We start from the raw sequence: 22,621 nt of genomic DNA on the forward strand, positions 1-22,621 counted from the left end.
CACGGACCCGACGCGGAAGGACGTCGCAGAGCCACACGCATCGTACCAGGGAATGATATTTTAAACCGGGCCCCGGGATCTCCGGGCTCCTGCAAGCTCCGTGAGCAGAAAGAGTGTCTCTTTTCCGTTAGGGCCCCCCTTATCTTATTAGGCAAATGAAGGCAACACAAACCTAATCGAGCGAGATCGGTAGACAAATCCCGGGATAGTAGTAGCATATAGCAGCGCGCACCGTTAGTTTCGGTTCGGTTCCGGCTCGGTTCCGGTTAGCATTTGATAAATCTATTTTAATAAAGCTGGAGACATTCAGGACAAAGCAAGGGCCCGTTAGGGGTAGGGATAATGTTAAACCAAGTAACTTAATACGCACTAGAAATCGCGCGAACGCGTGTGAGAGAGAGAAATAAAGAGTCTAATTGTAAATAGTGTAAAATATTACCCATTAGCGATCGTCCAACCAAACTTACCCGCTCCCTGATCGGAGACCGACACTGGAAGACACTCCCAGTCGTCGGGTGCGCTGGGTTAAAGTGGTAATCCTCCCGCGTGGAACCAGGCAAGATGGAAAGCGATAGCAAAGGATCAACGCGGACACATCTAGTGGAGCAGTCGTTTTGGGACGTTTAGTGGAAACAGCCGGCGCCCGGCAACGTAAGATTAAAGCATATGATCATACTGGAAGTAATCTGTATTTAAAGACAGCATTAAAAGATAAACATTAAAAGAAACGGACAAAAAGTCACCCCAACACACACAACAATAAAAGAAAAACCAATCAAAAAGTGGGACTCCAGTGTTTTCTAATAATTCAACAGTCCGAAAAGTTTCTATCGACCTCTAATTATTAATCATATTTATCGATACCGTAAAATTGAACTGCTCCCGAATGGGAAAGTTTGTTTGACAGTTTGAAAGAAAAACGACGTTATATAGGAGCTTGTCAAAAGTAACTGTCAAACACATTTTCCCTTTCGCGTTCTGTCAAATTCAAAGTGTAAACAGCAAAATTGCGCTCCGAGAAATGCGTGATCTGTTTCGATTTCCAGTGAAAAACGAAAAATGTCCACCGATGCTCCCGAAGTAAGTACGGGAAAGTGCCTCCGTGTTTCACAATCCGTTACGGTTTTCCTTTGTGTTTGCAGCACAACCAAGCGCAGAGCATCATCGTGATCCACCCCGGGTCCCAGTACCTGCGGATGGGCCGTGCTTCGGATGTGAATCCTGTGCGCCTGCTGCACGCCATCGCACGGCGCCGTAAACCGGGCGGAAAGGTCCACCGTGACAGTTGGTTACCGCGGACGGTGGAGACCACCCGTGAGGTGGTGCAAGAGATGGAACGCTGCCGGCTGCAGATCTCACACGCCCTGCAATCGGCCGTCCAGTCCGACGGCCAGCGGCGGTACGCGACACCACCGCAGCAAATTGCCGCGTTCAATAAACGATCCCAGCCGGAAACCGTACCGGACACACTGGCCGCCTGGGAAGACGAGGCAAGCTTCGCGGATGTGCTGATCGGTGAGGAGGTGCTGAAGCTGAACCCAAACGGTGGCCATTACAACCTTCACTTTCCGATCCGCCGTGGGGAACTCAACACACACGACGGTGTCGGAGGGTCCCTGTCATCGGTGATGACCGATTTGCAGGCCATCTGGGAGTACGTGTTGCAGCGGAAGCTGCACATCGATCCGGGGAAATTGGCACGCTACCGGGCTGTGCTCGTAATTCCGGATATCTACAACCGCGCCCATCTCGGCGAGTTTATGACACTGCTGCTCAAGCGCATCGGCTTCGGGTGCTGTTTTCTGGTGCAGGACCACGTGGCCGCCACGTTTGGCGCCGGGCTCGGGTACGCCTGCGTGGTGGACGTCGGAGATCAGAAAACGTCCGTGTCGTGCGTCGAGGACGGCATTTCGCATCCGAACACGCGCGTACGCTTCGACCACGGCGGTGCGGATGTGACCCAGGTGTTCTACTGGCTGCTGAAGAAATGTGCCTTTCCGTACCACGAGTGCGACGACCGGAATCCGCTCGATGCCTGTCTGCTGCAGCAGCTAAAGGAAGAGTTTGGCCACGTGAATCTCGACACGTGCGGATCGCTGGAGAAACGGTTTGTCGTCCACCAGCCGCAGATGCCGAAGCGGAACTACACGCTACAGGTCGCCGACGAAACGATGATCGCACCGTTGGCCTTGTTCCACACCGAGCTGCTGACCATCACCGGCGCTAATCGGGCCGCACCGAAAACGCAAAAACCCGCCTCATCCCAGTCGCACCCGGAGGACTGTTTCGATGCCGAGTATCTACGTGAGACCGGCGTACGTACGCCGGGTGTTCCGGGGCCGCGAAAGGGAGCCACTTTCTCATTGGCATCGTTTCTTTTTTCAGAGAAGGAACAAAGAAAATCTGGAGCAATCCGCCACTGAACCGGGTGCCTTGGCCAGTGCCGAAAACCCCGATGACGACATCGGGGTCGACGGGTTGGCCGAACAGGAGCGCGACAATAAGAACAACGATCGAGATTACTGGCTCGGGGTTCCCGGCGGTCAGCTGGTCGGCCTGGATCAGGCCATCGTGCAGAGCATCGAACGCTGTCGTAAGTGATGCCACTTCCGTACTAAAAAAGTTGCTTTATTTTGTAGTCACCGAACAGTAAACACATTTTGACCATGCTAATTCACTTCTCCGGCACTCTCCTGTAGCCAGCGACGAGCTGAAGCGGAAGATGTACGGCTGCGTCCTGCTTGTGGGCGGTGGCATGAAGTTTGCCGGCATTGGCCGGTGGCTGCAGAACAAACTGTCGCAAAAGATGCCCCCCGCGTTCCGATCCGAGCAGAGCATCGTGACTAGCCCCAAGGATATGGACCCGGAGATGACCAGCTGGAAGGGGGCCGCCATCATGTCGTGCCTGGAGAGTGCCGAAGAGCTGTGGCTAACGGAGACTGAGTGGGCCCGCTACGGGCTGCGGGTTTTGCGTGAAAAAGCCGTCTTCATGTGGTGACCGTGAAGCTGAGCGCTCTATTCGGGCGGTACCTCAGTCTGTTCAATTTTGCGCTTCTTTTTGGCTTGAATGTCGGCCATCGTTTGCTCGATGGAACGTAGATCTCGTTTGTTTTCACTGGGCACTGGGGGATAGCGGAGAGAAGAGAAAGAAACAATGACGATCGCCGAGTCCTCCGCTTCAGACTGAATCCCTCACCGTATCCGTACGTGCGGTTCGTCACGGTCCGTTTGGCGGCATCAATTGCCGCGTCCTGCCCGATAAGGTGCGCGTACTTGTCTTTGTAGTCCGTGTGGGGCAACGACTGTGCCGCTTCTCCGTCACCTTTCGCACCTCGGTTACGCGCTTTTCGCTGCCTGTCTTCCAGTTCCTGGGCGCGCCGTCGTTCGGCGTACTGCTTGGCGGTTTCCTTGTTCCATGGATCACCGTTCCGCCTGGCGTCCAACTCGTCCTTACTGGGTTGGTGTTCCTTTTTGTACACTACAATATAGCGACCTTCGTCTTCGACGCCGAAGCTGATGCCCACGAGCCCGGCCGTCTCCGCGATGTCATGGCTGAGGATTAAACCAAGTGGATGAGCCTGTGGCCACACGAGCGAGCGGCTTAATACGTACACAACGGAACGGTGTAACTGATCCAACGGCTGGAATTCCATGTAGTGCCGATTGTCGTCTTTCATCAGTCGGCCCAAGCGCTGCTCTACGTAAGTACGGAATCGGTTCAGTTCTTCTCGTTCACGATTTTTCAGCTTTTCGTATTCCTTCTTTTGTTCTGAAAAGTTGGAAACGATTTGTATTTACGGTTAAAAGGAAAGGTTGATCGAATGGGGCCCCTCAACCGCAATGCAGTCCCGTTAAATTTGTGGCGCGAATGCCAAGGGGCTCGCTTTTAGTGACTGAAAGTTTCGTCCTCCAACGCCAAATGGATCATTTACGGGCAACTTACTTTCGTACATATCTTTCTCCTTCTTATCCCTGGCCGGTGGTTTGTCCATGGCACCGATTATGCTGCCCAAAAGGTCCATTTCGCAACAGAATAACGGGCACAATAACAAAACAATGCTGAGCGAGAAAAGTGTAAACAAAAGGTTCACACAGCTCTTGTCACAAATAGAATTTTTTTGACAGCGGCTTCGATTAACCCTTGAGTGACAAAAAAGGGGCGAGTTCAAATCGTTTGAAGTTATTGGTTGAGAATCATGTAGTTCGTTAAGTAATTTGTAGACCATAGTAACCTTTGTTCATATACAACGATCAGCGTGCGCTTAAATTATTTTAATAGTTTTTCGTTGAGTTTGGGAAAAGAAATGTTCTGTCGTCTTATTCAATCACCTGAAAGTTTATAAGTGGCACAATAATTCAAGATATCCTTCTTCTGGGCAGCTCAACCTTCAAATATTTTACAACACGACAAAATGAAGCATTCGCTTCGATTCTCGTTTTTGCTGTTGGTTCTTTTTGAAAACAAAACGACGTAGGTGTAGTTTTTAAGAAAGGAAAATTGTTGTTTCACAGTTCATTTTTAATATACGTTAAATTAACGCTTTGTGAAAAAACCAAAACCATTTTGTTAATTATCTGGCCTGGTATATTATTAATCTTAACGAAAGTATCGTTAAGTTTGAGATTTCCGCAAGTTCATTTCACGGTGTAGCTGTCATTCTTTTTGAGTGATCATGTTGACTTGAACGCGGTTTTTTCTTCGTCAAAATCGGCAACTGATGAAAATTAACAATTTTTTGCAAATTGAATTCTTTGAATAATAATTTATTGAATCGAATTGATTTTTTAGATATTTTCCGACATTTTGGGCTCGACAGCTGCGTGGACAAGATGCGTTCGCGTTAAAATCATGTAGTACCACGAAACCAATCGACTTTTACAGAATCACGATTCAGTTGGCAGTAAACTGCAAACCATGAAGCTGTAGCTAAGTACACAACAAACAAACAGTATTCTGTCCAAAAAGGTGGCCACCAGCGAGCCGTTGCTCTGGCCCTCGGTACTAGGCTCCATTCCGGTGGCAATGTCGGGTACTTCCACCACCAGATTGACCGTATCACCATCGCCATTCGCCCGCGGATGGTTATCGCTTTCCGACGCGTTCGTGCCGGCCGCTTCCGCTGTTCCAGCGACGTCCGCTTGAAGCAACACTCGGCCCACACCGGTTGCGGCCACTTTCAGTGCCAGTTTGTCCACCAGCCGGTCTGGGCTGCCGGCCGAAGATCGAATGTACCGCAGGATGATGGTAACGGCCAGTATGCCCACGCTAATGATGAGCGAATCGCGGAAGAAAATTACTGAAAACAGAACACCTGAGTGAGATCTTCGTCAGCGGAGTAGTCAAGCCTCGGCTTACACAACTTCGGAACGGCATCCCCGTGGTAAGGGGCCCGCCAGTATAAGTACTCCAGATACGTGAAGTGTCCCATGCACGTGCCGCAAAGAATGTACAACCGCTCGGTACTGTAGCTGTTCATCCACAGGACCGCCAGATTGATTATGGCCAACACTGCAACATATCGAAGGGGAATTCGTATGTCCTAGAACCGATTCACATAAAACCCCCCTCCGCTTTGATGGTCACTCACAGAATCCCGGCGTCAGCAGTGCTCCGTAGATCGCCGTGTGGCGTTGCAGCGAGAAGTTGTATTCCACCGTGGGGTAGGACGTGTTTTCGGACAGAGCCAACAGTTTGCTACTGGCCGACAGCAGTTGCCACTCGGAGTGGGGCACTTTGATGTAGCGCGTCGACACGTTGGATCGTTCGTTGATGCTGATCTTGGCCACATCCTCAACCCAGGTGCCCAGAAAGACGGTACAGTTCTGCGAATCGAACGGCCAGTTCTGTGTGTTCCCCACGCACAGGGCTTCGTACTGGCAAGGCGGAACGCACAGCACGGTTCCGTACTGATTCACCTCGCAACGATAGCTGGAACAGGCCGCATCTGCGCCAGAGCTGTGGAAGCTGTGCAGCAGAGAGCAGTTAACCTGGGGACCTCAAAGAGCTCGTGTCCCTCTTACTTGTTGAAAGGAATGATGGTTGGGTGCCACAGTTCACTGGACTCCACGATCAGCTTATCGATGCCGTACTCCATGCGGTCCCAAACCAGGAACTCATCCTTCCAGCTCGTGCTCAGCCACACGTAGACGGTTAGCGTGGACTTCCGTTCGTTCTTGAGGCGAGACACATTTTAACGGCCCTAACCGTACGAAACGAACCGAACAAAATACCTACCAAATCGTAGTTTTGAATGTGCATATCCAAGGACACGTTGACCGGCGAGCTGTAGTTCCGGACCGGGCGCTCCGATTTGTCGTAGTTGTAGCAGAACAGCTTCTTCAGCAGCTTACCCTCCTTCGACGAGGGCTCCCCATCGCAGTTCATGGTGGCTAGGGTTTGAGAATCATCAATTACACCTTTCTGTTCGGTCGAACTCTGTTCCGCAAAGTCGCACCTCCGAAATGCAGGTGACCGATCAAAACCAAAGCAAATAGGATATGTTTCACGAAACCCATTGCAAAACTTTTAAAATTGCCCAACGATCTCACTCGAACCAGGATCTACCTCGAACTGAGCTTCGCTTGGGAAACACTCGGATGCTTTCGGAGAACTCGGTCCGTCGGCATAATCTCTGGCTACGCCCCTTCGACTTCGGGACTGATACGTTCTTGATAGCGTTAGGGCATCTGAGTATCGTCCGGTTTTCAGTTCAATCAACCCCAACACAAGTCGGTTTTGTTTGCGTATGTTTTATTTCTATTTAAACGAAATTTCGATGAACCATAATTAATTAAAGTCCATCGCGATTTTATGCCGTTGCGTTTTAAACCCGCTTTGAAAATTTGGTCGATGAGATCGATCGATCGATCGAAGAAAATGGCAAAAACATGTCTGAGATTCGGAGACGTTTTTCTCAATTGAAAAACAGATAACAAATACATAATTCAAAGCATTTGCATAAATAATATATGAACTCAACACGTAGAAATGAATAGTTCAATACATTAAAACATGAGCGCGATGAGATTGAATATTTGACTCACTCTGAGGGCATTCGAAATAAGTATCAATAATCAGATTGCAGGAACTGACGAAAACATTATACACTTTAAAATAAGTTCTTTTATGATTATCGTTTATTATCGTAAACGGAAAATTGTGTTAGAACCTAGCTTACAGACATAAAGCGGATTGTTGCTCGGCTTCGCGGAAAGGTCACCGAAGAAATGTATTTCTGATTATCTGCTAAAAAAGGATTTCATTCACTAAATGCTAATATTCTTATGTTAAGCAGCCTTATTTTAATTCGTTAAATGCCTTGAATCTCAATCAAAAAGTAAAGTATTGAAACACACGGGGCGCAGTGCAATGGCAACAGAGGCTTAAGCAATAGAATCGAAGGTAATCGAACAGTGAACAATTACACTGGCAGCATCAGCGGCAGCATCGGCACGGGATAATATCACTGGATTGGTTTGCAAACCGGGGTCCAAAATGGCGTCCCAATGGCCATCACATCGTGTCGGAGCTGTTGGTACTGACGGAGGGCGAGGAGCGCAGGATCAGGTGATCGTGTTCGTCGGCCGAGTTCGGTGTGAAGGACGAGTACAGCTGCTCGTAGAACGGGTCGGCCAGGAAGTCGACCTCGGCCGCCATCGAATGGGCGTCTTCGAACGAAAACGAACTGACCGGCTGACCCGACCCGTACCCGTCGATGGCCTGCTCGAGGCAGAGCTCCGGAGTGTGCAGGAAGGACCCCCCGTTCAGATTGCCGATCGGATGATGCACCGGGAGTGGCAGGTGGCTCAGCTCCGTCTTCCCGCTGTCTGGCGTTCGGATGAAGCCATCGGAAGCCGTCACCTGATCGTAGCTCCGCTCAGCTAGCTGTTGAGTTGGCTGTGGTGGCGTCACACCGTACGCATCCATGTTCGGTGCGTAGCTGTGACAGGATGCTTCGTAGCTCACTTCATTGGCGATTCTTGGCGGCCCCGTCGGAACGGACCCTTGGATACCGTTTAGCTGGAGGTAGCCAACTTCCGGCTCGCTTAGCACGTGGATGAAGCCAACGATGCAGGTCGGCCGAGAGGATCGCGTGGTGTGGACGATGGTGGCACTCGACTGCACCCAGCGCCAGCCACCACCCTGCGTCAGAAACCGGTAGTACTTGGTCGTCACCTGCCCTTTGTGGAGCACTGTCAAAGACACGGCGCACTTCAGACTAGGTGATCCTCCCGTGGGGATACAATCGGAATACTTACAAATTTGGTGAGACTGTCGCAGTTCCAGGATGTCGCCCGCGTGTACATACTGGTAGAGTGTGTTGTCGATTAGATCCTGTGGCTCGTAGCCCGTCAGCTCGGTGATCCGGTTCCATCTACACCCGTGGAAGAGTTCCGTGTTTAGTTTCACCAACTTCACAGACAGATTCGCAACGCGCTTACTTGTTATCGAGAAAGATCAGCTTCAGATCGAGACTGGCGCGGAACATGAACGTGTTCCGGTGCAGTATGACGTCCGTGGTCCCCGACGGAGACAGCGAATGGCCGACGGCCACCAGACCGAGGTTCTGCATGCAGCAGTAGCCCTGCGCCGACGCCGACTCGTGAGGGAAGACGCGCGCCTTCAGATACCCGGAACACTGAATGACCTGCCGATGTGGATAATCAATTTAAGGACCACTACCACGGACCACTGAGGGGAATCCCACACCGTACCTTGTAACCGGACTGCGTGAGACCCGCGTTCCGTTTCGCCAGTACGCATCGCATGCGCAGGAAGAAGGATCGCTTCAGTTCGACGATGTGTGATCGCTGCTGCTGGGCGAAGGTATGCCGATGGCCCGGCTGGGCACCGGCCGTTGGCGTGGGGCTTGCCGCCGGGACCACCGGCGGTTGTGGCGGTAGCGTCAAGATGGCCGCCAGTTCCTCCTGGTCGTACGTGTGGATGTACTCGTAGATCGAGTTCCCGGGCAGCTCGACCTGGCTCAGCCCCAGATGGACCGAGGCCGTCTCGGAGATGTACATTATTTTACCGTCCGGCGCTACGACGAAGATGAAGCCGTCCAGAGCCTGCAGCAGATGAGAACTGAGCTCCTTGATGGTGGTGCCATCACGCGGACCACCCGCCAGACGCTCCGGTGTTCCCCAGGCAGTGCCTAAACCTGCCCCAAACACAACACGTACAGTAAGATCCGTGGTTGATCAATCGACCTGCGGGTCACTTACCGTCCGGGAAGATTTGGCGTATCTTCAGGTACGAGGTGGTCAACCGGATGATCGATGCCTTGTCCAGCTGGGACGTGACCGCACTCGGCAGGGGCAGCAGGCTGGCCAGCTCCACAAACTCGACGTTTTCCTTCTCCCGCCTCGAGCGGGCAGCGTTTTTGCTCTTCTCCTTCATCGCGGTGCGCGACGCTGCCAGTCCTGTAACGATCGGTCGCGGAAACGCACAAAGCCTTGAGTTAGATCGCATCGATTGGCCCCTACCGATCCACTGGGCCCGGACCAGGCTCTACTCCCGGATCGACTAGAGCTATTGGAAGTACAGCTTCCAGCAGCGAGATCGTTTAGATTTTAGCAAACGACGCCAAGCCGTTCGGCTGTCTCTAGAAAAGCTGTCTAGTCGATCGTCGCTTTCGCTCGCACCTTCGGCACCGGCTCCAGGATGATCGCGACATCCTACTCCAACGGCCCTCACCACTCCTAGGCTATCTCTGTCCCTCTCTTGATCAAATTCACCCCCCAAACAAAGCCAACACGTACGTGCTCCAGACAGACGTCTAGCTACTGAATCGGAACCTACCGAGAATGTTTTGATTGGAGTCGGCGGCAGTCGGCGTCTTCCGTAGGACCTTCATTTTGCACCGTTTAGTCCGTAGCCGGAATGGGGCCACAAGATCCGATCTCCTCAGAGTCGCGCTAGTGTCGAGTGTCCTGTGTGCGTGACGACGTCGCGAGCCGACTTCCTTCCGGACCGATGGCCAAAGTACTATTGCCCGGTTACCAAACAATTTGGTGTGCAGAAAACTCCGGAAGCAGCCTCACAGGTGCGGGGTTTCATCCGCCGTCGTTCTTCCCTTTTCTTCGTTTTATGGGCGGTGCATGGGTTCCGGTGCAAGTATGGCCGCAGAAGAAGGTGCAATTTTCCGTTCGTCGTTCTTCTTTCCCCGTGTCCTTGTCCGAAGGGCTCTGGTTGGCCCAGATTGCTGCCTGTGGGCGGTTCGCAATGTCGTGATCCTTTCCACCATTGCGATCGCGATCGGACCCGCGAAGGATTTCATTTCGCCAACAGAAGAATCGTCAGTGGATTAGCCTTCGACTAGCCCCGGCTCCATTGTACCAATGTCCTAACGGACGGCCTAATTATGCTGGGACGGCCGATAAGGCCGAAAAAAAAGTAAACACGGTGCGTTGCGCCAACATCTGTTCACCACCTTTCGAGAGGTATTATCACTGCAAACATACCAAACAGTGCCAGGGATACACAGGTACGCCCAAGCCGGCCATAACGGGCTGTTTTGCATAAATTGTTTGCATTTTCCCACCACCACCACCACCAGGCACTTGATCCAGGGGAGGCAGCGTGAGAAACGTGGTCTCCGTGTCCTCGGCCGGTGCCCGGTTTCCGGGGAAATCCTTGCCGCAGTTCATTCATTCCCACGCTGCTGCGCTCGCTTGGCGTAGTGGAGTACCTGGACTGGGCTGCTTGAGTTTTATTGCACCACAATCCTCGGCCCGGCCCGGCTCGCAAACTGCTCCGGTAAGGTGCCCGGCCCGAGGACCCTCGGTTCGGCGTCCTTCCGTTAGTTGCTGGAGTTCCGGGATCCCTGGTCAATTAAATGTAAATTCATAATGGAGCATCATCAGCGTGGGAACTGGAGTCTGCGGACCGGAGAAAGAGTTCCTTCGCCAACTAAGCCTGACTCAATTGAGACACTGATTCATCTGCGCTTCGAGTTTCGAGATTTTTGCTGTTAAATTTAAGGTACCAAATAATCGACGGAGGATCGAAGGATCAAAGCGATCGTTACGAGAGTGAACGTAGTGAACTTTTATTATTAACAAGTACTGAAAATAAGAGTGCAAATGGGTGATCCTCTTCCCGATAAGACCCGCTTCGGTGGGGGAGGATCGCCCCGTTGACGCCTACCGTAATAGGGCAATCTGTTGCCCGGCCTCTGTTGTTTCGTTAGCGCATTTCGCCGTCTGTTTATCTAACAGTAGAGTGTGAACGCTTAGCACGCGGCTCCGATCGGCCTCAAAGGACCGGCCAACCGGGAGCGATCGATCATTTGTGCACCGTGCGCTGAGCGTGATGCGTGGCCATCGTCCTGTGGCCGTGGCCCTGACCTGGCTGCTAGGATTCGTTCTCCTGTGTCACGTACCACCGGCAGGTTTGTATAGCTCCCCACTGCGTGTTCTCACCTCGCTCGTACGTGACGAGCCGGCACTCGAGATCACGTTCTTGAATAAATAATCTTAACCTTTGGCCGGGCCTTTGTCCCGCATCGACCCAGCGTCCATCGACTGCGGCAAGGACTCGGTGAACGAGGAGAACCGGCTGAAGAAGTCGCTCCTCTGCAATGGCTACCGCACCGAGGCACGCCCGAGAAAGGATCCGGCCCAGACGGTCAACCTGACCGTGTCGTACTACGTTTACGGCTACGAGTTTGTACGTTCCAGCTCCTCCATTTTGTCGAAAGTGCGCCTGTTTTTCGCTAACCACCTTTTATCCGCCGGCAGGACGACGAAAACGATCTACTGACCGTGAATGTGTGGTTTAGTTTGGTAAGACCATCCGCGCCCGCCCGTCACGTACTCGATTCGATTTGATGGCCCTCGCTTTCTTTGCAGCAATGGATCGACGAGTTCCTCGTCTGGAACGCGACGCAGTGGAACAAGATCGAGCGGCTCGCGATCAATTCGGACGAGATGTGGTTGCCCGACTTTCGCCACTTTTCCTCGTAAGTAGCGGAGTGTAAGCGGATCGCAGGATGGACTGACTTATGGGGCGGTGTTTCTCTTCGAGGTAGGTTCTACAACCCGGAGGAACTGCCGGACTGTACGAACCCATCCTGCTCGGTGGCCCAGAACGGATCGGTGTACTGCATTCCTATGTGCAGCATGAATGCCCGGTGCGATGCGGATTACTCGCGGTGGCCTTTTGACGTGCACCAGTGCAACCTCTGGTACGGAACGTGGGTCAACTCGATGAACGAGGTGGATATGCACATGAAGGACATTTGCCTGTCATCGGAGAACGATTTCGCCAGCAAACGGTGGGCGATCGCATCGCTCAGCAAGGGCCGCTCGGTGCTCAAATCGAGCGATATGTACATGTACACGATCCTCAACGTGGATCTGACGCTCCGGCGGCGCAACGGCTTCGAAGTGGTGGCCATCCTGGCGCCCATCCTGGGTAGGTTTCCTTATCTTCGGAGGTCACATTAACGAGCCACTGATTGATTGCCATCCCACTGAAGTGCTCGCCCTACTGAACCTGTACATCGTCTGGCAGCGATCGAGTGCCTTCGAACGGAAGGTGCTGCTGGTGGTGTCCATCGCTTGCCACTTTAGCTTCCTGCAGCAACTGGACTGGGCCCTCCCGTTCAACCGTGACACGGCCCCCGGATGTCGTAAGCTCTACTTCTCCCCCTGTCCCCCACCCGAGTGTCTAACGCTTCCGGCTCGCCTTCCAGTGGTCTTTCTTCACAGCTCCACCATCATCGCGGCCGTCCTGGGACTCGTCACGCTGCTGAATTGCTGGATCCGGACCCGTCCGGTACGGGATTCGGCGACACCCGGAGAGTCCTGTTTCGGGCGCGTGACTGGATCGTTCTCGCAGAACCGTGTCGCCGAGCTAATCCTGGCGGCCGACTATCTGGAGCTCAACTACAAGGTAAGCCCGGAATGGGGCCCAAAGGTGAGATGAAAATGATCCCGTGGCCTCCCCATTGGCAGGTTACGAGTGACGACGAGAGCGAAAGTTACTGGTTGAAGCTGGCTACGCTGGTGGATCGTGTGGTGGCCATCGTGTGCGTGATCGTTTATGTGGTCCTGCTGTGCCTCTACATGCCGTTCGGACACCAGCTCGTTAGCAGTTCCGGTGTGAAATGTGTCTTTTCCTTTTCGTAACCTCAACTGCCGATTGTATGGATGGAAATAAAGATTTTTCTTCCCCTGATTGATATTTTTTTAATACAAAATTTTTAAAGAGCAAAGCGCGATCGGCAATCGGATCGGATGTTATCGAGTGTCCCTAGTTCAATCCGAAAAATTTAACCCCCGAAGTCGCCTCGCTATGATCATTTGACAGCGCCATGTTTGTCTAAGTCTATGATTGTCTAACAAAGGGTTACATCTGCAGAGAAGAGGACAGATCTAGCTACCTCGCGACAGATCTAGACAGATCGCGAGATTTATAGTTTTCGATTGAGGAATCGGAGGCAAATTCAGACATTTTGACATTTGGAACAAGATGAAAATGATTAAAAATCAAGTTGATTAGAACATCAGATTGCAAGAATGACGCTCTCACGAGAGATCTGATTCGAAAGTGCCAAATATTTCGATTCTTAATCATTTTATTCACCTTGCGATCATTAAAGAAAGCGCAACAATGGCAATTGTTGTACCCAATAATAGATTTACGATCGATTGCTGTTGCTTCAGTTCGAACGTAGAAATCAATTGATTTCCATTTCATTTAGCCTGGTTAAATCCATTAATTTTTCGGTAGTTGGTTTTAGTGATCGATGTCTCGTGAAGTATCGATCGTACAGTTTCAAGTTTATGCTCTTTTTAAAGCCGACCTTCACACTTTAAACATGGTTTCACTGTTTTCTACGACAAAATTGTACGAAAACGATCGTAATCAAAGCTTGGAGAATCAGCTCAAACGGTGGTCAAAACAGGACTAACGACAAGGACGGTTCTAATGGGTACATGCTGGGACATGAACTAAATAGTTTGCACTGAAAGAATTCTATAAGAGAGACATTATGAAGCTGGCTTTAAAATGAGAAGAAATTATACAACAAACCGGCGCATCTTTGACGAAAATCGGACCATTGGAAACAGCTTAAATTAATTTACGCAAAAGTAATGGAATTCGTTTTCACCAACCTGATATTTCTTGTGATCACCGAATAGCATACATTGAGGCGTTATTTGAACACTCGTGGCCAAAAAATAAGCTGCACGGTATTTTGAGAAAAACAAAAGCTGAAAAATAAGAACCGTCTCATTTGTGAATTTGTCAATCAGGGAAATTTATTGTTAGTTCCACATGATACGTTAGTTCCACCATACGATTGGGCCGTTTTTAAATGCAGAATCCCGGTCCGTTCGGGGGCTGTGCCGGGATGCCACGGTGGTTCATGCGGCACGTGTGCTCCTCCAGCCGGTGGGCAGCCAGGTCCGCATTGTCCACGGTCGCCGGTGACCAAAGCTTCTCGGCCGTGGCCGAAACACGGGGGAAAATCCGGGGCAGTATGTTGTGGTCGTTCACAACCTCGGACCACATGCACGCCTCACCGCCCAGCACCAACGCCTTTTGGGCTCCGGTGCCGACGAAATCGTGCGGATCACAGTTGTAGAACTTCCGCCAATCGCCCCCGGTGCTCAGGTGGTCCAGGTACCAGCAGGACGACAGTAGCGCCGGCAACCCATCGTGGGTGATCTGTGCGGGGTGGACAGAGTTTCAGAGACGTTCGGATGACAGTGCGAAACACTCACCTTACTGAGCAAATCCTGCCGGTTTCCGGTCCACACGTGGACCACCGTGCCATTCGGAAGCCGCACCCCGTTCACGTACACCTCCTGCCACACCAGCGAGCTGCGATTCAGCACGTCGATCTGATCGACGATCCGCTGAATAAACGTTTCCTCGAGCATCTCAAACGAGTACAGTCGGTTCTGCTTCATAAACTCCAGGATATTGGCGTTGCTGGCCCAGCACTCGAAGCCCACCTCGTCACCGCCTAGATGTACGTACCGATCGGGAAACACGCCGATCAACTCGCGGAACAGGGTCGCCAGGAAGGTGTAGGTCGATTCGCGGGTCGGATCCATCGGCCCCAGTTTCCCCTTGTACTGATCCTGGCACGCGGTCAGCAGCTCCGGATGCGACACGCCCCAGGAGCGCGTGTGGCCGGGCGTGTCAAACTCCGGCATCACCCGGATACCCCGCAACGTCGCCTGCTCGATGATCATCGCAATGTCCGCCTGCGAGTACACCATCGACGGGTGGAACGCACCCTGGGCGCTCAGCTCCGGGAAGACGCGGCTCTCGTACGGGAAGCTGTGGTCGTCCACGATGTGCCAATGGAACACGTTCAGCTTATTGTAGGCCATCCCGTCCAGGATCTTCACCAGCGTGCGCGTGTCGACAAAGTGGCGCGAAGTGTCCACCAGAAGGCCACGGTGCGAAAACCGGGGACCATCGGAGATCGTCGTCGAATTAACCCGTAGCTGTTGGAAAAAGTCGGGATCAGTTCCCTGAGTCACTGACATCGCAACCGTGCTTACCGTACTGCCATCGTCGGAGAGGACCACCAGCTGCGAGAATGTTTCCAATCCCCGAAGGATACCCCACACGGAGAACGATGAAATGGTGGCACTGTAGTCGTTGACCGTGACCGAATCTGTTGGGAAACAAAACCCGAAGCATCAGATCCAGTAAAGGGTCCCCCAATAAAGGCACTTACACTCCTCGTCCATTCCTAGGTACGGCAGGGCTTCGCAGGGCGCTTTCAGGTCCACGGTCACCTCCTCCAGATAGTCCTAGAACCATTGAGCAGGCCATTAAAGCTTTCAGCCATCGCACTCTGGCGGGGTCAAGAATTTACATTTTCGGCAACACTCACAACGAAGTTGTTGTCCGCACGCCAGGTCCGATGTCCGTCGCGGATATCGTTGGTCACGGGCGAGGAGAATCCTCGGTTCCTCGCCACTCGCCGGCTGCTAGCGTTTCCCGTTGACAGCACAATTTTCTGGTACCGATCGAGGGCTTTGGTCAGGATGTCGCAGGTGTAGTTGGTCGCCTAATCGAAAAGGGTGATAAAGCGGATTGTGAATAGAACTAGGTCTCTGACCTTGTTGGAGTAGCAAGAGTGGCCAGCGCGCGTTTGTTTGACATCTCTTGACCTGAATTGGGATTCCAGGGGGCCATTATCAGGCGCTCGGGCGTGCTTCTGCCAACAAAACACGGTACGTGGCCCACGATAAACAGACGCAAAACGGAACGAAAGGTAATTGCAGCGCGGCACTTGATACATCAATTAATTTAGCACGCCACTTGTCGTGCCCCGCCGAGAGGCCATCCTTGGGCGAGCGGAATTGCCGTCACTCAAGCGACTCTCGAGTGGTTTGCTCACTCAATCGGTAGCTCCCGTGGGTCCAAACGGCCTCCACTTCAAGCCTTCACGATGCTCGATTCTTATCGCCCGATTCACGGTGATTAGCGGCCTCGCCTCACTTGCATAACCCTAGCGCTCTAGCAAGCCTTATAGGCCTGTTGGGTGTTTGGCTGAAAATTACCTGGAAACGGAACGAACCGGCCTTGATTACGCTGAAGTGCTGGGTCGTGGTTTGGTTCCGCGGTTTCGGCCACACTTCCCCTGGGGAACGCAAAACAGGTATCAGAAAGAAGAGGTCACTAACACCGGCCGTACCGATGATGGATGGAGCACCACACACCTACCTTTGGTGGCCTTCACAACGGGCCCCGGCTCGACGATGTATCCGTCGGTGCAGACAACGATCGCGATGATGATCGCGATACCCTGTAGGACGTGGATCGCGGCCATGGTGGGCACTACGGATGCAACAACAACAAGAGACCACTGGCTACCGGCAGATTGCGGGGATTGCACCACTGAGCTCTGTCTCGGACGATCGACCGAAGCGAATTGAAGCGTTCTCCAGACGCGCCCGTGATCTGTATAGTGGTGATCTGTCGGCGGGGATTTTCAGCTCTCACTGACTCTCTCTTTCTCGCTCTCTCTTTGTTGTTCTATCTCGCGCGCTGATTGTCTCTTTATCTCCTCTGCCTTTCGATTTCACGCAATTCATCGTGTTCTTTCATTGATGTTTGTTAATCGCTTACGCCACTACGCGGCTGTTATAGGTACTATAGGCGGGATTTTTTTGGCTGAATTTCAGAACTTTTGGATACGCATTGTGAGCTGTGTGGGGTTGCTGGCCTGCGGATATGTGGTTCGGATGCGTTCGTTCGGACGCAGAGTCTAGAGCAGACTCACGCTTCAACAAGGCAATTTGTACCGAGAGGACATTCTGGCGGAACTACGAATGCATAGTAATTAAGCCGTCGTTAGAATTGTCTTTGGAAAACGCCACTCGCGCTTTTCTTCTCGTCCTGACGCAGAGGTTTTCGCATGCAGCGCACCTTTTTAGCCATTGCAGTGTCTTGGGCGGTTTCCTTAACACGCTGCCAGCGTGTGAACTTAATTTTTAATCGGACAAATCCACTTCAAAAATTTGATTTTTCGAATTATTTTCATATTTTATATTTATATCGATTTTTCACTAAAACTACTGAACCAATCTGACACCGCACAGTTCGTCTCTCCAACACCTCCGGAGAGTGGGGCTCCCATACAAACGTTACATAAAATTGAGCATAGTTCGGTTTGTTTTCGAACCAAAAAGAACCAAATTCTGCAGGTGGGAGTTTTTGGGAAGCGGAAATATTCTGGGGAATGTTTGAAACCCATCTCTTCTTTACCCGTGCTCCCATACAAAATCTAGGCCAATTTCAGCAAAAATCTGATTGCTTGAAAAGCAATTTGAGCCAAATTTAGCCTATGCAAGCTTTGCCATGCATTCCACGGAAAGCGAGAAGAAAAACGGGTGAAAATGATAACTCTTTCGGTCTCCTATCTTATAATTTTATAATTATTATAACATTTCATAATATAATATTTATTAATTCTAATTGAAGACGGTGCCGCTGTAAGCAATATGTAGCTAAGACAGTAAACCAGCTAGCGAATACAACAACCAACCAGCGCCATCTATACGTCAAACTTAAGCGGAAGTACAACGGCAATTCAAATGCGTGAAGTTGAATGTAAAATACGTTTTAAAATAAAGCAACGCACTTGAAAGCATTTATTTGTCAAATAAGTAACAGTTTATTGGTTTCGTCATGTAAATCTAGCCGTGATACGTCGTTTCGGGTAAAACAGAGAGGTAAAAAAAATGGCTCAAGTCGCCAACGATTTGTACATCGGCCCCGTTTCTGCTGCTGCTGCGTCACATTTGAATATCAAAACTTCTCAATGTCCCTTGCGAAATCCGAAAGCATTTCCATGAACATTTCCGCTAACGTGTCGTCCACATCGTGCTGTGCTCGCCTTGCCAGCTCCTCCTTGCCGCTACTGTGCAGCACTCGATCGATGACGATGGAAATGCGTTTCATCGTGGCCTGTCGTGAAATGGGAAGAAAAGGAAAGCATTTTGAGTAACACGGTTCAGTCACCGCTCGTTCCATGCGGGATTACCTGAGGCCACTCTTCGTTGAAGATGGCCAGAAACTGATGGGTGAGCCCGTTGAACCTCACCAGGCCGGCCTCCACCACCGTGTTGATGAACGTGGCGTACGAGGCGTAGTTTGCCTCCGGAGCCACGTTTTCCTCCAGCATCCGAACGAATCGGTTGCTTACCAGGTGGGAAAATACGTAGTTGCTCTCTGCAAAGGCAAGATGTTTCGATTTGAAAAGACGTGCGTGTGGACTCTCTTTTTTGGCGGGCATGTACCTTGTTGGCTTTTAAGGCGCCGAGCCTGATCCAACCGATCCGACTTTACAGCATTGACGCCCCCCTCTTCCGGCTCCGTTACGGATCGTTCCTCTTCCGTCGGTGATAGCGTTGGCGACCCGTTTCCGACATCCTGTGCCGGTACCGGCGGCAAACAGTATGGGGCCAGCTTTTTGTGCTTCCATAGTGCGACCGCCAGCTGGACTAGTTCGGGAATAACTAAATCGTGGCGCGATTTTACTGCAGGATGAAAGTGAACGTTGGTTAACTTTCGTCGCAGCATCCGACCAGAGAAATCTTACTTAGGAGAAGAAAGAGCTGCAGCAACATGTACGCCATCATGCGGTGCATTGTGGGTGTCATGGCAAGGGCGGGATCTTCGAGAAAAGCCTGGGTGTCGTGGAGGAACCGAGTTACTTCGGCCACCGTTAGCGTGGCCGGTGCGGTCAGCGCATCGCGTAGCAGCGTTTGTAGGGCTTTGAACAGCACCGACGGTAGCACGGCGCAATCGGACGATATCTGCAGGGCCGCGTTGTTGTTACTGGGAGGCGCCAGTTCCGCTCCAGAGTTTTGCTGCGCCTGGCGCTGCTGGGTCGCCATGATCGTGCTAGCCTCGCTCTGTACATTCTTGCAGAACAGCTCTGGAAAGGTCGAAAGGTCGACGCAAGAAGTGAATGATTGATAATGCCACCTGGCCGACTGCGGTCAATCATACCCGTGTCGGACATGTACGACTGACGCCATTCGTTCGCCTTCTGGGCACACTTCTCGAGCGCAATACTTTTGCACGTCGTCCGCACGGCATCAATCGTTTCCGCCGGGAGCAATGCATCAAAAGAGTCCTGACCGAGAGAGAGAGAGAGAGAGAGAGAACGTGGTCAATGTTGGCGGTGGCAACGCGAAGCCGAAGTCGTGCCACTTACCGTGATTCGTTTGTTGAGCATTTTGAGCACGTGGGTCTCCCAGGTGCCATTGACGCCCCGCAACGCATCCTCGCAGACGGTCCGTATCTCGAGCATCACCTGCTGAATCGTGGGCGCCCGAACGGCCGCTATCCGATCAGTGACCGCCTTTTTTTCCGGCAGCAGGTACAGCATCTGGAAGTCCTTGATCACGGCCGAGGTGGCCCGCTCGGTGATGAACTCGACCGTGCGGCGCACGGAAAGGCTTTGCGACTGCAGGAACGCTTCCACCAAGCGGTGCTGGGCATTACCACCGTGTGTTTGGGACCGCTGGTGGTAGGACCGATGGCCGGTGCTCGTGGAGGAAAGATTGGCGGGATCACCGACATCGCTGGCCACCGGTGTGCTGGGTGGTTGCTGTCCGTGGGCCAGCGTGCCCGTGTACCGGGTGGTGATGTGCCGGTAGCGCCCGGTTCGGGAGAGAGTCTTTTCCACCCGCGACGGCATCACGGACACGCGGAAATCGGCCAGAAACGGGCAGGCCGCACTCAGAACGGCCTCCAGGAGCGGGTTGAATGTGGGAGCGTTTTGATCGGCCGCGGTTCCCACCGGCTTTTCACCACCGCCAACTCCGGCGACGGCTCCACCAACCTGCTCCAGTGCCAACTGTTCGATGTGACCGTCTACGGGGCTACCACCCGCCAGGAGTGTTCCGAAAGTGGTCCGTGAGTTGAAGAACTCCTCCGGCACGTTCGGTTGGTCGAAGAGCCAGTCGAGGCACGATCGGACGATAAACTTCGACTGCGCGTTGACGAACATCTGGCGGTGAACGGCGAACCCGCACGGGGCCGTCGCCTGGTAGACATCGCGCAGCAGCCGGAACAGCTCCTCGTAGTACCGCAACCGGAGCGTCACCACGTCCAGCATGCCAAGGTACTGCACCAGCCACGGCACGGTGATGACCAGCTTCCGGTCGACGACGCACCGGAGCAGCACCAGCTTCACATCGAACGGTGGCAGCAGCTGTGGATTGATTCGAATGAATGAAATTAATGCGACTCGGATATGCCAAAGGAATGCTCGACGAGTAATAAAATGTTACGAACTCCGAACTCGTGCCTCGTTAGCATAAAACGGAACAAATCTTCACGCTTCAACGCGTGGCACACATCCGAGTTTCGGTTGGCAAGCGGGAAGCTGCCGCCGCCGGGACCACATTTAATCGATATACCTATTCCTGTGAATTCGAATCCCCTTCCGCGATGATGCTGATGGAAGCCGGGAAGAATGAACAGTAAAAATGTGGAAAAGAGGCCTCTCCCCGGCCAAAAACAACAATAGCTACCCTCCGTGGCGCGGCGGATCCGACTTCCGACGACAGTCAAAGGATCAGAGGGAGAGACAGAGAGGGCGAGAGAGAGAGTGCGCAATAACCTGTTCGATTTGGAGCGAGTCATCCGGGTTCAAAGTGCCGTAAAACAACTTCCGGCGCCGGGGGTTTACGGAACACAACGATCAAATAAAAAAAAACGAAGCGAGGACAGGCCCGGGTTGGTTGGTGGGTGCGAGAGAGTGCTCAGCGTCCCAGGAAAAATTACCGTAATGGTATCTTCTTACGATAATGGTGCTCGTAAGCCATGCAACAGCTTTCAGCCCCCGTGCGCCGAACTGCTCCTGCCGTCCCGGGTTTCGTCGGGATGCGGACACAAACACACCCTTCCTGCCATCAATCGCATTGAGCGCGCCCACGCGCCGTTAACACATCCCACGTCGGTGGCCTATCTCGCTCACACGCCCACCCGCAGGTGGCGAAGGATGTAACAGAGTCCTTCCGGTCTCGCCCGGCACGGACCAGGCGGCGACGGAAGGCCCATTTTTGCGGTTTTGCGCTTCTCGGTTGCGCTCGGACGCTAACCGAACGAAAAAGAAACTCATCCACGCACCCACACAGACACCGACCGAGGTCCCTGTGTGGGGCCGGGGTGCGAATGTTTTGGAAAATTAATTTTCCATCTCACTGCGCAGGAAAAACGGTTCCTCACTCGGCCATCCGGTGGGCCCGTGAGATGGCGAAAAAGCGACCAACGACCAAACGATAAACTAACGGCCGCAGGCAGGTCCCAAGGCCGCAAGGACGTAACTGTTCAATGTTGAATAAAATGGATTCACACTGGCCTGGGTCGGCGGGGCCGAATCAAAGGCTGTGTTCGCGCCGGGTTCACACTTTACACGATGACCGTACACAAACCGGTGATCGGCGGGACGGTGGTGGGTCGGGTAGCCCACGGCACCCACGGTTGACAGTCACGGCTGTCGAGTCCTTCGCCGAAGACGATGAAACGCTTTCGCATCACAATGAAATCCCCGACGGGGGCCCCGGCGACTTGACAGACAGCCTCTGAAGCCTGGCGCGGAATGTGGGATTAATAAAGCGGCGGCGGCGCCGGCGACGGTGATGGATTCCCCGGATTCGGTGCGTTCCGTTGTGACACGTGGACACGATCGCACGACACACGCCTAGGGTAGGGGCACAAATTGTCCACCAGACCGGACGGGGAATTTACGGTGAGATGCTGCTTTCGGAGTTCGGGCTACGTCGGTCCCACAACAATTCCTGCAGAAGAACTTCTTTCCTCGGTAATGTGCTGCACACCAGCAATTATCAGCTTTGTACTGCGTTCAAAACATCACACAGCCCTGGACTCAATTTAAGTACAGAAACTTAAACTTAATTAATGAAAACAATATCGAAATTTTCACTATTCGGCGGAGCCATCGAGCTTCAGCCCGCTGTCAGAATGGGCACAGCCAAGTTGATGATTAAATTGTGGTCCGCCGAAAAGATTACTAGATTGATTGGCGGAAACACCGGAAAAAGGAAGACGGTATCGCCATTGGTTACGGGCCCGACCCCATTGACGGAACCTAAAAGAGCTAAA

General features: G+C 52.5%; 7 protein-coding genes across 7 annotated transcripts in view; 2 read left to right on the plus strand and 5 right to left on the minus strand.

Annotated features, from left to right (window-relative positions):
* The first annotated feature begins 992 nt into the window (after positions 1-992).
* LOC131211007 (actin-related protein 8) lies at positions 993-3,098 on the plus strand. Its single transcript, XM_058204342.1, has 4 exons — positions 993-1,080; positions 1,143-2,315; positions 2,386-2,593; positions 2,700-3,098. Exons 1-4 carry the CDS (start codon positions 1,060-1,062, stop codon positions 2,996-2,998), a joined length of 1,701 nt encoding a protein of 566 aa, XP_058060325.1. The 5' UTR covers positions 993-1,059; the 3' UTR covers positions 2,999-3,098.
* On the minus strand, positions 2,647-4,049 carry LOC131211008 (sperm-associated antigen 7). Its single transcript, XM_058204343.1, has 4 exons — positions 3,944-4,049; positions 3,613-3,769; positions 3,197-3,552; positions 2,647-3,122 (listed from the first exon to the last, which is right to left on the minus strand). Exons 1-4 carry the CDS (start codon positions 4,020-4,022, stop codon positions 3,016-3,018), a joined length of 699 nt encoding a protein of 232 aa, XP_058060326.1. The 5' UTR covers positions 4,023-4,049; the 3' UTR covers positions 2,647-3,015.
* Positions 4,050-4,884: 835 nt separating this feature from the next.
* LOC131207879 (neuronal acetylcholine receptor subunit beta-2-like) lies at positions 4,885-6,627 on the minus strand. Its single transcript, XM_058200511.1, has 6 exons — positions 6,566-6,627; positions 6,236-6,455; positions 6,022-6,173; positions 5,589-5,965; positions 5,357-5,509; positions 4,885-5,297 (listed from the first exon to the last, which is right to left on the minus strand). Exons 1-6 carry the CDS (start codon positions 6,625-6,627, stop codon positions 4,885-4,887), a joined length of 1,377 nt encoding a protein of 458 aa, XP_058056494.1.
* Positions 6,628-7,513: 886 nt separating this feature from the next.
* Positions 7,514-9,857, minus strand: LOC131207880 (protein single-minded-like). Its single transcript, XM_058200512.1, has 6 exons — positions 9,803-9,857; positions 9,226-9,423; positions 8,716-9,161; positions 8,443-8,648; positions 8,260-8,375; positions 7,514-8,193 (listed from the first exon to the last, which is right to left on the minus strand). The coding sequence occupies exons 1-6, from the start codon at positions 9,855-9,857 to the stop codon at positions 7,514-7,516; spliced, it is 1,701 nt and encodes a 566-aa protein (XP_058056495.1).
* A 1,457-nt stretch (positions 9,858-11,314) lies between these two features.
* On the plus strand, positions 11,315-13,183 carry LOC131207881 (neuronal acetylcholine receptor subunit beta-3-like). Its single transcript, XM_058200514.1, has 8 exons — positions 11,315-11,393; positions 11,517-11,671; positions 11,743-11,787; positions 11,854-11,963; positions 12,033-12,418; positions 12,483-12,635; positions 12,699-12,898; positions 12,961-13,183. Exons 1-8 carry the CDS (start codon positions 11,315-11,317, stop codon positions 13,132-13,134), a joined length of 1,302 nt encoding a protein of 433 aa, XP_058056497.1. The 3' UTR covers positions 13,135-13,183.
* A 1,128-nt stretch (positions 13,184-14,311) lies between these two features.
* On the minus strand, positions 14,312-16,888 carry LOC131209099 (beta-hexosaminidase subunit beta-like). The gene is made up of 7 exons (XM_058202087.1): positions 16,703-16,888; positions 16,540-16,619; positions 15,867-16,043; positions 15,708-15,783; positions 15,529-15,644; positions 14,737-15,471; positions 14,312-14,680 (listed from the first exon to the last, which is right to left on the minus strand). Exons 1-7 carry the CDS (start codon positions 16,806-16,808, stop codon positions 14,324-14,326), a joined length of 1,647 nt encoding a protein of 548 aa, XP_058058070.1. The 5' UTR covers positions 16,809-16,888; the 3' UTR covers positions 14,312-14,323.
* A 1,401-nt stretch (positions 16,889-18,289) lies between these two features.
* Positions 18,290-22,621, minus strand: part of LOC131207882 (protein disks lost) — an 80,883-nt gene continuing 76,551 nt past the window's right edge. Inside the window, exons 7-13 of the mRNA XM_058200515.1 lie at positions 20,381-20,705; positions 19,704-20,311; positions 19,496-19,622; positions 19,083-19,421; positions 18,781-19,020; positions 18,525-18,712; positions 18,290-18,448 (exon numbers count right to left, since the gene is read on the minus strand). Coding sequence (XP_058056498.1) covers positions 18,290-18,448; positions 18,525-18,712; positions 18,781-19,020; positions 19,083-19,421; positions 19,496-19,622; positions 19,704-20,311; positions 20,381-20,705 — 1,986 coding nt within the window. The remainder of the gene's footprint in view (positions 18,449-18,524; positions 18,713-18,780; positions 19,021-19,082; positions 19,422-19,495; positions 19,623-19,703; positions 20,312-20,380; positions 20,706-22,621) is intronic.

Source organism: Anopheles bellator, chromosome 2 (genome assembly GCF_943735745.2).
Source record: "Anopheles bellator chromosome 2, idAnoBellAS_SP24_06.2, whole genome shotgun sequence".
In the NCBI taxonomy this organism is placed as follows: domain Eukaryota; kingdom Metazoa; phylum Arthropoda; class Insecta; order Diptera; family Culicidae; genus Anopheles; species Anopheles bellator.